General features: G+C 43.1%; 1 protein-coding gene across 1 annotated transcript; it reads right to left on the reverse strand.

Moving 5' to 3' along the window:
- Positions 1-13,460: 13,460 nt before the first annotated feature.
- On the reverse strand, positions 13,461-14,699 carry LOC6632991 (probable palmitoyltransferase ZDHHC24). Its single transcript, XM_002056456.4, has one exon. It carries the CDS (start codon positions 14,563-14,565, stop codon positions 13,600-13,602), a length of 966 nt encoding a protein of 321 aa, XP_002056492.1. The 5' UTR covers positions 14,566-14,699; the 3' UTR covers positions 13,461-13,599.
- Positions 14,700-14,937: the final 238 nt, after the last annotated feature.

The raw sequence follows: 14,937 nt of genomic DNA on the forward strand, positions 1-14,937 counted from the left end.
CGAGTTTATATATATGTATATATATAGAAATATCTATCCACTTTTGTTTTATCGAATTTGCAAAATAATTTTTAATTAAGTGCGAAACGGAAAGACGTCAGCTACGATAAGTGAAGAGTTAAGATATTAGCAGCTTTAACCGTGAATTCCCGAACAGATACTTGGCGGTGCGATGCCCAGCAATAACCGACGCGAACTGAATTGATTTTCGGAAATTATTAGCATTTGTTGGCTTCAAATTGAGCCAATTGAACTGAAAAACTGAAATGTGACGTCGGCCGATAAGAGTGATAAGTACCTCCGCTGGCCAGGTGCGAGAAATCGCAACTGGAGGCAGGTCAAATGGACTGCCCCCACCGATTATTACAGATGATATAGTCAAATTCTCGCCTCTCTGGGCCTCATCAACATCTGGATTTGTCATCCACTTGAACTGCATAATTTATGATTTGCGTGTGTAAATCATTTTTCAAGCACCCGCCATGAAACTGCGTGTTTGCCGTTGACAGACCCCCTCCACCGCCCTCCTAACCACCTCGCCCCTTTCCTTACCCACCCCCTTTATCACTTAGTCGCAGCCGTCACTGTTTAGTTTTCAATTTGCTGGCGTTTCTAATTGCAGGCGTTAAAAATCGTTGCCAAATCGCGTTCAACAATATTAATGAGCCTCTGCAAACACCCACCAGCCCCCACCCCTTCCTCTGCTCAACACTTAATTGCAGTTTATCGCTGTGGACGTGTGTTTAAGTTGTCCACCCTCACCCCCACCCCCAACCCACTGTTACCGTTAGTCGAGTGGCCCAGTCTTTGTTTGAGGCTTTGTTGAGGTTTATCTGCCATATAACATCTATCTGCTAACAGATTGATAACCATCAATACATATAGAGACAGAGATAGGAATAGAAAAAGACATGACAAAAAAATAAAAGTTTGATTTGTTGTAGTGGTTCAAATCCGCAGCTTTTGGTTCTAACCTTAATTTCTGAAATTTTCTCAGCTTAAATTATGCAAATTAATTTATTTTACCTAATAGTTCATAAATATTGAAATATTTGTAACTTTTCTCACGTTGGTCCTTTGTTTAAGTAAAAGTAGAAATCGAAATCTCGAACTGGCTTGTTTATGTATTTATTTATTGCTTTTGTAAAACCACAAAACAAATACATGAACGATCTGTCTGTCTGGGAGCGGAAGTCGGTTCGTTAGGGGCTTTACCTATAACGATACCGTTAGTTGAGTGCCTAGATAGTGAGCTAAATGTTTTATAGAAATGTATTATTGAACTTCTCAAACATCTATTAGACACCTGCTTGAGGTCTTAAGTATGTTTTCCAGCTGAATATCATCCAGTTAGTCATCAGGGGAAGACACTCAAGTATTCTTTATTTATAACATTTATAAAAGTTTAAAAAAATAACTTTGTATTTGGCTTAAATTTTATGGATAAAAAATTTACTTGCAATAATATTAATAATAATAAAAATAATAATAATAATATTAATATTATTATTATTATTATTATTATTATTATTATAATTATAATTTTTATTTGTATTATTGTTTTATTTTCATATAATATTCATCTTTCTTTCGATCATCATTTTTATCTTATTTTTAACTTATATCTTTGGTTTACTTTTCTATAAATTGTAATCCGCCTTATGCGCAACAATCTCTCACGATCAGAAGAAATCTTTAATGTCTTTATCTAATACATGGATAGAGTAGATACCCAGAGAATACTAAGATATGTTAGAAAATTATATGCTTTGAAACTGCATTTTCTGCAATGTTCTATACGTTTTTATTTATTTATTTAGCACAAATGTTTATTGTGTTATCAGTTTGCCGGGAATTATTCAAACAATTCAATTTATTTAGATATTTCATGAAGTATTTTTCATGGGCTTGATTTTTGTTTCTTTGCCGTATTTTATTCACTTTGTTTTTATTTTAAATATTTCATTGAGCACCTTTAACTGCCTCTTCTTCTTGAATAACAGCAACAACAGCAACAATACGCTGTGGACCCGGTACATATTCGGTAAATGCAATTTAAATTACATTAGGCACATTGACAAAAACCGTTAGACCCACAAAAATGTGCACGGGCACAAAGCGGAATGTAAACAGCGAATGAATGAATGAAGCGCCGTCCAAGAAGTAACGGTAAATTTTCACATGTGCCAAATGACAATAGAAGAAGGCACAAACAGCGGCGTCGGCGTCGGCGTCAGCAGCGGCCCAGCTCTAACAGCCTTGGATGCTGCCCCTTAACAGCTCTGTTAATGGCTCTAACAGAGCATGTTGCGCACATAACGGCGACGCCGGCATTAACTGCGCAGTCAGCGTCAGCGATATCGCTCATAAACGTCATTCAATGAGCTCTATCTAAAACTACAGCAATAAGGCTGACTGCCTGGCTCTGCAAGTGTGTGCGTGTGTGTTTACTGAAGCGTTGCTAAATATGAAAACATAAAAATTAATGTTATATTTATAGTGTGGCTGCCAAAAGCGGCAGCAGGAGGAGTTGCTGCGCTCCATGCTGCAGGGCAACAGCAGCGGGTGCTGAATGTGGTTCGTTTGGGAGGGGGAGGGGGAGATTGTGGCAGGGTCTGGGGTAGACTTTAGGGTTGTGCAGGGCTTCCAACTGCAAGACGCGGCTGCTTCAAGTGCCGCTATTTGCTTTGCCCAGCAGCAACTCCTGCTGCCGCTGCCGCTGCCGCTGCCACTGCCACAGCCGCTGCTGCTTTTGCTGCTGTTTGTTATTGCTGTTGTGTTGTGCTTTGGGGCGGGGGGTGTGACTAGCCAAAGGGGTTTTTCTCGGGCCTTGCCTGCATTTCAATAAGCAGCATACAAAATATTTCCAACAATAAATCGCCCCAAATGTAACGCGCCCGGCCACAGCGCCAATTGTGCACAAAAAAGGCAGCAGCAGCAACAACAACAACAAACTCTGTAACTCAACTGTCGTCGGTGGCATGCTGTGTGCTCCCGTCTCACGGCCCCTTGCCCTCAAAATGCTCCACATACCGCAGCCACATGCCACGCATGCCGCGCCGACAGCGACCGCCATTGGGCAGCGGCTTCGACGTCGACTGCGGCCAATGCGGCGTATGATGAATTTTACTCCTAGTTCAACTGTTGAGATTTGCCTCATGCTGTGCTTGTGCTTGTGTGTGTGTGCGTGTGTGTGAGTATATCCGTGTGACTGAGTGTGCTCGTATGTGTGTGTGCGAGCGAGTTAATTCAACTGAACTAATTTGCTTAACTTTTGCAGATTTATGTACATTCAAGTAGAACAAAATTAAACGCGACTTTTGCTGTTACGAAATCTTAGTTAATTTCTTAAAATTGTTATTGTTTGGATAAGAAATCGTATAAATGGTTAATATATCCAGAGTTAATAGTTTTCTCAATTTGTATACCTCTTTATACTTAACAAAAATAAATAATTAAATATTTTTTAAATATGTTTACCAAATCGAACTAGAAGTATATATACTGGATAAGTATAAATAAAACTAACGTTCAATTGTGAATTTGTTCTCTTCTATTTTAAGGCTGACTGGCTAGAGGTCAATGTTGTTCACATCTATTTCAAGATCCTGGCGACTCTGTCATCGACCGAATACTCGTTATTTACTCTAAATTTGTCAAGCATTTCTGCTTAATCCGATGCTGTAACCACTTGAGAATTATAAGCAAAAAAAAAAAAGACAGAGCTGGCAAAATCAAAAGAGACAACGCTTGCTCGTTTATCCTTGCGCCATACACTGGAATAGCCTAAATGGGCTTGAGCTTTATTTTTGATTTTAGGTCTGCTAAAGCAAGTAAAATGCAACATAAGAGCTTCTGAGATACTATTTTGGCACCAAATTTCATGCTATGTATGATCAAAATTTGTACACATGATATTCCTATTATAGCAGATGCTCTTTCTGGCCATGTCCCATGTGTTTCCCCAACAGACACAAATGAGATGAACTCTTTTTGCAGAGTATTCGCAAGTCGTTCATTTCCTTTGACTTCAGTCCAAAAGTGTTGCTCGATAACAACGTAACTAAAAAAGTGTTTTGCAATAAATGGTAAATTAGCTTTTGTCAACACACAATAAACAAAATGCGCCGACGGCTTAGGCGAGGTCCATTAATCAACGAACTTTGCCAGTGCCCCGGGGCCAACAAAATGAAATATTGATACATGCCACCTCTTAACTGTCTGTCGCGCATTTCTTTGCGATTCCAACAGAAAAAATGCGCCATCAACACTTTTGGGCCAATCAGCAGATCGCTTTGGGCATTGGTTAGGCCCCAACTCCCCCAGCTACACCCCGAATGAGGCTACAGCTTGTCTAAGCAGTGCTTAAGTTTCATCACCAGCTCATGCACCTAATCCTAGTTTAACTCATGCTCGACGAACACCCGAAATGGCGAGCACTGATTGCAGCGATTCCAATTGTCAATTGTCAATTGTCGACTTCCGGTCGCTGTTCAATGGCGACGCTTCCGCTTGCACTGCTCGCGTCTGCTACGTGTGCCTGGACAGCATTTCCTTAAAGTGAAAACAAACTGTCCAGGCAGTAGAAGCACATGAAGGAGAAGAAGGGTTGCGCTAACCACAAGCCGACCAAGAACTACCCTCACATTTGCAGCCAAATAATCATACGCCGCATTGTCCCAGGCTTGTCAAATAGAAAGCGGGAGAGAGTTGGGGGCATCTGTTGTGTATATTTGAATGTGCTGTCAACGTTGCATCAGAAATGTGATGCAAGGCAAACTTTAAACTGCGGGCCTTTTACTGCTGGCCCACCGAGGAGTCGCAGTCCAGGAGCAGATAGCAGCGGCGGCATGAAGTGAGGCATGAGTGAGGCCTGGCTGGATGCCTGCCTGGCCAGATTCCTGGTTAGTTGGTTGCCCGCCTGGATGCCTGGTTGGTTGGCCTCAGCTTCTGCCTTTCATTTCTTTTACAGTGCTAAATTTGCCGCTGAGCGACGACTGCACAAAGGACATGACAAACAGACGAAGATGGGAACGGGCAAGAGGACGGGGATGGAGATGGGGACGGAGACGCAACTATGCTGGCCGGGATCATGGGGGTCATTGTAATCATAACGGTAATGTTGACGTTGCCTAGCGCACTGTGAGTATTTCTTTTTATCTGTAAATGTGTGTGTGTGTGTGCGAGGCAACGCATTTCAAAAACCAAAACTTAACGCAAAAAGTGCGCTGCGAGGTCGCCAAATTAGTCAAAAATAATGTTACGGATAAATACAGGGTGCCTCTGCTGCTGCCTCTGCCGCTGTCTCTGCTGCTGGCTCTGCTGCTGTTTGGTTTATCTAAGGAAACTGTTTCGTTTATGAAGTCGCCCGAATTGCCTCTTGCCCCAATCCTCTCCAGCAATTTTGGCAGCCAAACAAAAGCAATTGACTGAAGTTGCCGCCGTTTGCTGCCTTCTGTTGCTGCTGCTCATCTAAGAAGCAGCGCTGCCTGCGTCGCTGCTTGCTGTCCTCTGCTGCGGCGGCTGCTGCTGCTGCCTCTTGCGCTGATGGACAAATGAAAAACCAGCCGCAAAAACTGAGCAACAATGCTGTTCGCGACAGTTTTTATGATTTTTTGCATGGGTTTTGTTTTTGCTTTGCAATTATTTCCCCTGCGCTGTTGTGTGTGTGTGGATTGTATTGTGAACTGTAACAGTTGCTGTTAAGCGACTGTTAAGTGTAAGCCCAGCTAAAGCACTTGGCTTTCATTTGGCATTCGCTCAGCTGTCGCATTCATTTATATTTTTGGTGAATTCCTTACAAATTCTCTTTGGAAATTCAATACATTTTTCGCACATTTGCATACATATGCAAATACTGTGTGTAAGTGTGTGTGTGTGTGTGTGGGTATGTGTGAGTAACTTAGCTATTTTGTCAGCAGTTGCTGTGGCATAATTTCATTTGGTGGCACATGTTGCACCTTCACGGGGCATCAAAACAACAAAGTAAATTTGCCCATCTTCTTATTTGCATTCATATGTTTATAGTGTGCATGTGTGTGTGTGTGTGCGTGTGTGTGTGTGTGTGTGTGTGTGTGGCACCCTTAAGTGCCTGCCTGCGCCATCAGTTTTATTTGCATGGCACTTTACACCCTACCGCACTTAGCCAACAAACACACCGCTCACCCCACTCCAGGCTGGTGTCTTTTGCGGTCATTTGACTGATGTTTCTATCTATGTGCGGTCCTTGTGCCGTGTCCAGCTTGTGTGCGTCCTGTGTGCGTGTCCCTTGCGCTGGCCGGCGGCAAATGTTGAAATCGTGCGAAAAATTAAGTAAACGAGCGGCTCAATGCTTTCGCTTACGCCACTTGCAACATTTTCCATTTGATTTCTCTTTTTCCTGTGTTGTTTTTTGTTTTTTTTTTCATGGCTCAATTTTCCCCGTTTCCTCGTTTTCCTCTTGCTTATTCGCTCTTTGCTGCTGCCACGTTTTTGATGTTATTTTTTTCTGTTTTTTTTTTTTTTATTTTTTATTTATGTCTTTAATGTGCCATAATTTTTGCATTGATTTTCCGACGTTTTTTCTACTTTTCCATATTTTTTTTAACCAACCCAAAAGCCCCAACCTGTCAGCTCCTCGCCCCTGCATGGCCCACCAATTTGCCTGTTGGCTGCCGTGACGTCAATTCGCCATTCGCAATTTCCGCGCCAATTAAAAAATCTTCTGGATTGAGAGCATTTTGCATGCGCGGCACGCACACACCTCAGGGTTGGTTAAGGTTGTGTGTGAGGGTGTGTGTGTTAGTGTGTGTGGGCCCATTGTTCACCATAAATAAATACTGTTAATTTTTCAATTGTCCACTGAGCGTTTAACGACCTTGCCACATGCCCCAAGGGGGCGGCTGCTACGTGCAGCGGCTGAGCAGGGCACAACTGGGCGGAGCAGGCGTTGCATAATGGGCATGGCCATTGAGCTTGGCCCAGCAAAATGAATTGACAGCGGATTCGAAAATGGATGCACGTACTCCACATGGCGGGAAGTTGACAAAAATAAGAAAAATTTATATATATGTTGGTCCCAAAACTTTTTGGCCAAAATTGACACGAGCAATGGGGGCAACAGCCGCGACGGCAGCTGGGCCAATAAAGTTGACAGCACTCGCAACAGGCGAACGTGACAGTTGCATGTCTGGAACCGGGGCTGAGCTAGGACGAGATGTCCTTTTCATAGTCTAGTCGACAAACTTGGCACCGGCGTCGCACCGGATATCAAGCTGTAGCCGAGCGCCTAATATACAAATACACAAATACAAATGTGTAGCGTGTGGCGTGTGGCGTATAGCGTGAGCTTGCCACATGCCACATGCCACAGCAGCATGCGTGCTGCAGAGCAGCTGCTGTCGGTGGCTGAGGCGTAACTTGATGAGCTTCAGCCATTCTAATTTTTCCATCTACTCCGCGCTTGACTTCTATAAATCTGTCAACCATGACATACTCCCATCCTGCCCACTCCAGTCTCCCTCCCCACGATCTAACCATGCAATTGGAATTTTCTAATCGAACCAAATTGAATCACATGTCCTTTTGACGCGCGCTACAAACAATGGCAATGAGAGTCAGAACCGGAGTCGGAGCAGGATATCAGCCGGAAAAGGTTGGGCCGTGCGTGGCAGAGCGGCATATGGAAAATCCGGCAGTCAGCGAGGCATAAATCAACTTTTGGCAAAGTGGCTGCCTAAAAGGACGCGATGCCTCAACTTGTCTAAAAAGACGGCGCTAATGGAAAAGATAAACGATTTCACACACATCACACATATTTATCTATGTATACATACAATAGATGCGCATCCGATAAGAGGTCTTCGAGGTATTCCCATTTCTGGCCACAGAAACTTATTGTGAAAATCAAGTGAAAACATTTTCAAAATCATTTCAGCGACCCTAAAAAAATTAATTGTTAATTTTTAATTTTTGACTATTTTATTTACATATATTATTTTTACTTTTAAAGTTTCATTGTTTTCCATATTTAGTTTCCATTTTATTATTGTGACTTTTACAACATTTTTTCCCAATTTAAACAATTCAAATTTTCCTTATTATTTTTTCTGTGACCTTTGCAAAATGTACGTTTGTTCAACCTTTTTGGAAAATTTTTTAGGGCTTTTACAAATTTCTTTCCATTTATTTTTTCATAAGCTATGAGAATCAATTGATTTCATTTTTAATGAATATATTAAGTTAAAAATAAATGCAAAAGTAAAAGCGAGAGCCCGTCCCACATCTAAGAGTTTCTACATTATACTTTATTAAACCCATTTTTAAGCATTTTTAATGTGCACAACTGCCAACAAATATTTAAAATTATGCTTATTTAAATATGCCGTTTGCTGCATTTTTATTACATATTAATTAAAATTTTTTTCTATATTTAAAACAATTTATGATGCGCGAAACTGTAATCAATTACGTGGATTTTCAGCGGGTGCTCAGCTTATAGTTCAATAGAGCTTCAAAATATAAGCCATACACACAAATGTATTGATATATATATATATATATATATATATATATATATATATATTAATAAATCAAATGGATTATCAACACAATTTCAACAACTGCAAAGCTGCCGCCCAATTAAAAAAGGAGTTATAAATCTATTAAATTATTGCACTTTTATGCAATATGCAAATAATAACTTTTTTTTGCTCAAATAAAAAAGTTCTATAAAGCATGCACTTATGCTGAAAATTAAATAAACAATTAATATAACAAAATATTTTGCCTTTTTAATGTGTATTTTGCGGTCAGGACAATCGCTAGTTGTTGTTTTTGTTGCCGTCGTCCTTGAGAAATTGTTCGTAATTAATGGAACAACCAGGCTACAGGCCTGACCTTTGGCCTTTGTTAAGTTGTGTGTGCCTCGTTTTCTTGAGCAGACACACAGAAAGTGTGCCACTTTTTCTCCTCCTCCTTCAGCCCCAATCTCTCTACACCCCACACGAAATTTGTAGCTTGTGCTTTGTTTGCGGGGCGCATGAAATTAATTTACGAGGTGAAACTTGTTTGCGCCGAGAACCCTTTTGCGCTCCGTCAGCCGCCGAGTCCATTGAAGCATTTAAATTGCTGTCAACAAAAAGGCAAACAAATAAATAAATGCCAATAGCAGCAACTGCCCAGACCGAGGGCTTTTTGGCCATCAAATGACCCATGGCAACCAGGACGAAACGTGCGCGTCGACCAAATGATTAACACGTCCTATGCGAGCTGCAGCTGTTGCTGCCGCTCCTAAGCTGGTCTCGAGATAACTCGAAAATATGCACAGCATGGACCGCAGCTCCATGTGGGACGCAGTCAGGCGCTTTAATTATCATAGTTTACCAGGGTAAGTGGAGCAGGCCACGGAGATTTCGGAGCAGAACGCAAGCAAATCAGATAGAAATCCTCAACTGAAGGCACGCGCCACAAAATGCTGATGACGTTCTCGTTTCCACTTCCATTCCCATTCCCGTGGCCATTGACGTTGTCGCTGACGTGGCAGGCACACAAATGACACACAATCAGCCGAAGGAAACCGGAGAAAAAAAGAAGCACGCAATAAAATGGGAAAACGTAACACACGAAACACATGAAAATGGCAAAGCACAGGTAACAAGTTTAGTTTCCGGAGGTAGCTCAGTTTAATGCACTTAAAGAAACATTATGATTACTTAGCAATATAACAAAAAATGCAGTTGACCAAGTTTGCTTTACCTTACTGGGAACTCCCTCCCTCAAAAAGCAGAAAAAAAGTGCTTTTAAATAATACCCTACTATGCGATTCTCATGAATGTAAGTTAAGCCTAAACGAGCTTATGATTTTATAATAATTTGTACTGATAATCTAATCCTTGCAAATACCTTACCTCCAGTTCTTCCTCTCGTTCTCTCGCTCTCTGCCAGTATCTTTCCTTCTCTTTCCCCTGCTCTAGTTAAAATATTCAAGTATTCATATAATATTCTTTCTCCTTAAAAAACTGGCATGTTTGAGAACTTATTGAATATATATGTATATATTTTTTATATAAAAACAAACGTGTTAATGCAATTAAGATCTGGTCCCGGGATATCTGCTAGTTGAAAAAAATAAATGAACATTTTTTTATACACACATATTTTTTCGAATTTGTTTGTTGCACTTTCCAGTGTACTACTGCTGACCATGGCTATAAATAGTAGGCCAGCTACTCAATGCATGCAAATGGCCAATAAAGCAAATGGTGGCCAGTTTTTGCCTGTCATCATTTATAATGCATTCAAATGCCGCAGGTACAAAAAACCGATACGAGTTTCAGCTACATCTGTACAGAAGATACAGCCGTATCCAGAGGCTCCGCTCGGCCAAAGGCTGTTGATATGGTAGCTAATCCGTCAGCACTTTGCTGCCAGTTCCACACCCCAATCGATCCCGACAATTGAGTGCCAGGCAGGACGTAATCGCTTGTTTATCCTGTTAAAGGCTTGAGAGCGAAAGGCAAATACTTTTGGCCAACAGCTGCTGCTGCTGGTCGAGTTGCTGGTCAAACGGGGTGACATAATCAAATCAATAATTTATGAGTTCACTTTGCCTTAAGCGGATTTACATGGCCTGCACTTCAGCAGAGTCTGTCAAAAGGGGCTGCGGCTGGGGGCTGGGAAAAGTTTTTGCAACTGGAACTGAAACTGAAACTGATATCAATTAGGTGGAAAGTGATAAGTTGTCGCCTGGGACTGTCAGTTGTTTGTCTGTTTGCCTAATTTGTGCCTGTCAAAACCCATGTGGGATTAGCTGCCGGAAGAGAGGGTGAGTTAGTCAGAAATGGTTGGGGGATGGGGCATTTTGAACTAGCTTAACGACGCGCACACTCCACGCGCTGTGGAAGCCGTTCGGCATGTGGATGATAATGCTCGTGTCTAATGCGACGCAGCGAGGCGTGCAATGTGCGAAAAGGTATGTATGGTGAGCAAGGGCAGTGGCGGGGTTAGGTGCGGCACGGCAACAGCAGCAGAAGCAGCAGCAGCGCGCAACTTAACAGCAACCCTCTAAAAGAAAAGCCGCCCCTGTCACAGTCCGCTGGGGAAATAATTCCAAAGCAAAAACAAAACCAAAGCGAAAAATCACAAAAACTGTCGCGAGCTGCATTGTTGCTCAGTTTTTGCGGCTGGTTTTTCATTTGTCCATCAGCGCAAGAGGCAGCAGCAGCCGCAGCAGAGGACAGCAAGCAGCGACGCAGGCAGCGCTGCTTCTTAGATGAGCAGCAGCAACAGAAGGCAGCAAACGGCGGCAACTTCAGTCAATTGCTTTTGTTTGGCTGCCAAAATTGCTGGAAAGGATTGGGGCAAGAGGCAATTCGGGCGACTTCATAAACGAAACAGTTTCCTTAGATAAACCAAACAGCAGCAGAGCCAGCAGCAGAGACAGCGGCAGAGGCAGCAGCAGAGGCACCCTGTATTTATCCGTAACATTATTTTTGACTAATTTGGCGACCTCGCAGCGCACTTTTTGCGTTTAGTTTTGGTTTTTGAAATGCGTTGCCTCGCACACACACACACACACACACACACACACACATTTACAGATAAAAAGAAATACTCACAGTGCGCTAGGCAACGTCAACATTACCGTTATGATTACAATGACCCCCATGATCCCGGCCAGCATAGTTGCGTCTCCGTCCCCATCTCCATCCCCGTCCTCTTGCCCGTTCCCATCTTCGTCTGTTTGTCATGTCCTTTGTGCAGTCGTCGCTCAGCGGCAAATTTAGCACTGTAAAAGAAATGAAAGGCAGAAGCTGAGGCCAACCAACCAGGCATCCAGGCATCCAGGCATCCAGGCGGGCAACCAACTAACCAGGAATCTGGCCAGGCAGGCATCCAGCCAGGCCTCACTCATGCCTCACTTCATGCCGCCGCTGCTATCTGCTCCTGGACTGCGACTCCTCGGTGGGCCAGCAGTAAAAGGCCCGCAGCTTAAAGTTTGCCTTGCATCACATTTCTGATGCAACGTTGACAGCACATTCAAATATACACAACAGATGCCCCCAACTCTCTCCCGCTTTCTATTTGACAAGCCTGGCACAATGCGGCGTATGATTATTTGGCTGCAAATGTGAGGGTAGTTCTTGGTCGGCTTGTGGTTAGCGCAACCCTTCTTCTCCTTCATGTGCTTCTACTGCCTGGACAGTTTGTTTTCACTTTAAGGAAATGCTGTCCAGGCACACGTAGCAGACGCGAGCAGTGCAAGCGGAAGCGTCGCCATTGAACAGCGACCGGAAGTCGACAATTGACAATTGACAATTGGAATCGCTGCAATCAGTGCTCGCCATTTCGGGTGTTCGTCGAGCATGAGTTAAACTAGGATTAGGTGCATGAGCTGGTGATGAAACTTAAGCACTGCTTAGACAAGCTGTAGCCTCATTCGGGGTGTAGCTGGGGGAGTTGGGGCACATCCAATTTTCGCAGCGTTCTGCTGATTGGCCAAAAAGTGTTGATGGCGCATTTCGCATTTCGTAGGGCAGTTCGTTGTCTGTTTTTCACATTTTCCCGGCAACATTTTTCGCCGACTTTTGGCCCCTCAATTTTGATTAATGGTCAAGCTTTTGGGTGGCGTCATCAACGCAGCCGGCGGCGACTTTTTTATTTGGCAATTATGTTGTTTAGAGCCTGGCACGGTTTTCACACCTCGGAACATTTTTCATACAATTTCCACACTCGCCCAGCCCTGCCGTGGCGCGTCCCTGCAAACGGCCCTTTAAAGTGTGGACTTTGATTTTATGTTTCGGGGCTTGTCACTGACATGCAGCATCATTAATTCTGGCCGAGCGGCCCCTCTCCAGCCCCTCCTGACTGAATCTCAACTGGCTTTGTCATTTTTCAACAGTTTTTGAGATTTTTTGACACTTGACAAGTGTTTCCGACTGCGCCAGAAAGGTGGCTAAAGGTGCAGTCAGCCCCGGGGAGCTTAGCAGCCAATATCTGGCGAAATGTCCTTTCAACAATCTGTCTTCTTCTTTCCGCCTCCACTGCGGCTGAATTTTATGCAGATGAAAGCATTTAAGATGTTGAGCTTTTTACCACACTGAGTCGAATTATGCATACCCTTTCCTGTTTAAAGTTTAAATGACATTATTTTAAATTAATAACACACACTTCTTAATTAAAACTCCCTTGTGAAGGCGGTACATTTACATAGTTTTTGTATATAAAATTCTACAATTTAAATATATTGTTGAATATTTTATTTTTACATTTTGTTAACTCTGACTCAGTATACGAGGCGATGACCATCACATAGTTTAGTTGCTTGACGAAGTGCCACACAAAAAGGTAGAGCATAGAGGATAGTCAATTGCAGACAGCTTTCAGATAAAATGTTGTCGCGTGGATGCACCACGTGCCTTATCAGAGCGCCAGCCACCCAACGCCTGGTAATTAGCCGAGGCAATAAGAACACGAATAGCTCGATTAAATGAGGCGTTAAACTCGATTTCGGTCAGGGCATAAAACAAACGTACATATATTATGTGAATTTAGTTCAGAGTTTGCCGCCCCACACCGAATCGGGAATCCGGGATTCGTGTCTGAAACAAATGAATCCGTTTATACGGGCTTCTTGGCCCCCTGCTCCAGAGCATGCTGCTGCCACTGGGTGCCATCGTGGGGCAGGGGGCTGGGCACAAGCGGCGACAACATGGTCCAGAATAGACGCTTTCCCAACACCAGCTGCAGATTTTGCCAAAAGCCAAAATCGTAGCTACGATCACGTACAAAATACAAACAGCTGCCGCGGCTAATCATGATCAGCTGCAGGATCAGGTGCGAACTGGCCAATATCATGGCGAAAATATTGAGCTTGATAACGCCGCCATTTATGATAAGCCAGGTCAATTTCGAATCGATTGTGGGATCATTGTTGTTGTGACCCGGGAAACTCACGATCCGCAAGCCCATAGATAGACTCAAATAGCCAATGGGATCGCTGAACAAGATCTGGCGCTGGCTCCACAGATGATACACATTGTAGACGAAGGCAATGCCACAGCCCAGGCTAAGATGGAACAACAGGCCGACAAAATAGCGCTGATTGAGATGCCCAACACAATTGGCCGTCACATTGCAATGATGATCCCGCTTCAGCATGCAACAGTTGCAGAGACGGCAGTGCCAGGCTCGTGGCGGCACCAGCATCTGACAGTGGGTGCACAAGTGCCATAGATGCGCCTCTGTTGGCAGCGGATGCTGTCGACACTTGGGCAGTGCCACAAAGCTTGTATCTGTGCGCCAGCACATGATCATGTTGCCCGCAATATTGTGGAGCAGAAAGGCGCAGAGCAGCCAATTGAAATTATAGAATATGCCGGACGTGTCACAAAACTCGGGCAGTATGTAAAACATTTCGTATATAAAAAAGAATCCAACGGCGAGCAACAACAGGGCTGCCGACAGGGGATGAACTATCTGAATTATTCGCACGCGATGCTGCTTGATGAAGCGCCACATGCTCGTCTCCAGGCAGATGATTGAACGGCACACCTGCCTCAGGACTCTCACGGGAATTTTGACCATTGCTGACACAAAAACCAAAAAAGTTAAAATATAGCAGAATAAAACACCACAGTAAGTGCGAGTTAAAAACTTGGTTTAAATGTTTTTGCAAATTATTTGAGCAAGTGCTCGGTTTGCTTGGTTTCTACTGATTTTCTAGGGGTTGCTTTTGTTCCGAGCAGAGTGCTTAATCGCATCAGTCAAATCAAATCTGATGGAAATGAAAATGATATTTATGTTCATTCTTTTGAAAATTATAAGCTGCTTACCCTTGTGCAATTATATTATTTAATCAGATTGGGTATTCGCAAAGGATTATTGCTTGAAAAATTTCAAGGACAGCTCAATTAAAGTCAAAAATTGTCTAACTTTTCATTAATTCCAATTCAAATT

Source organism: Drosophila virilis, chromosome 2 (genome assembly GCF_030788295.1).
Source record: "Drosophila virilis strain 15010-1051.87 chromosome 2, Dvir_AGI_RSII-ME, whole genome shotgun sequence".
NCBI classification, from domain to species: domain Eukaryota; kingdom Metazoa; phylum Arthropoda; class Insecta; order Diptera; family Drosophilidae; genus Drosophila; species Drosophila virilis.

What these genes read in the sequence shown, in the direction of transcription:
- LOC6632991 (XM_002056456.4), bottom strand. Translation starts at nt 14,565, where the DNA reads ATGGTCAAAATTCCCGTGAGAGTCCTGAGGCAGGTGTGCCGTTCAATC.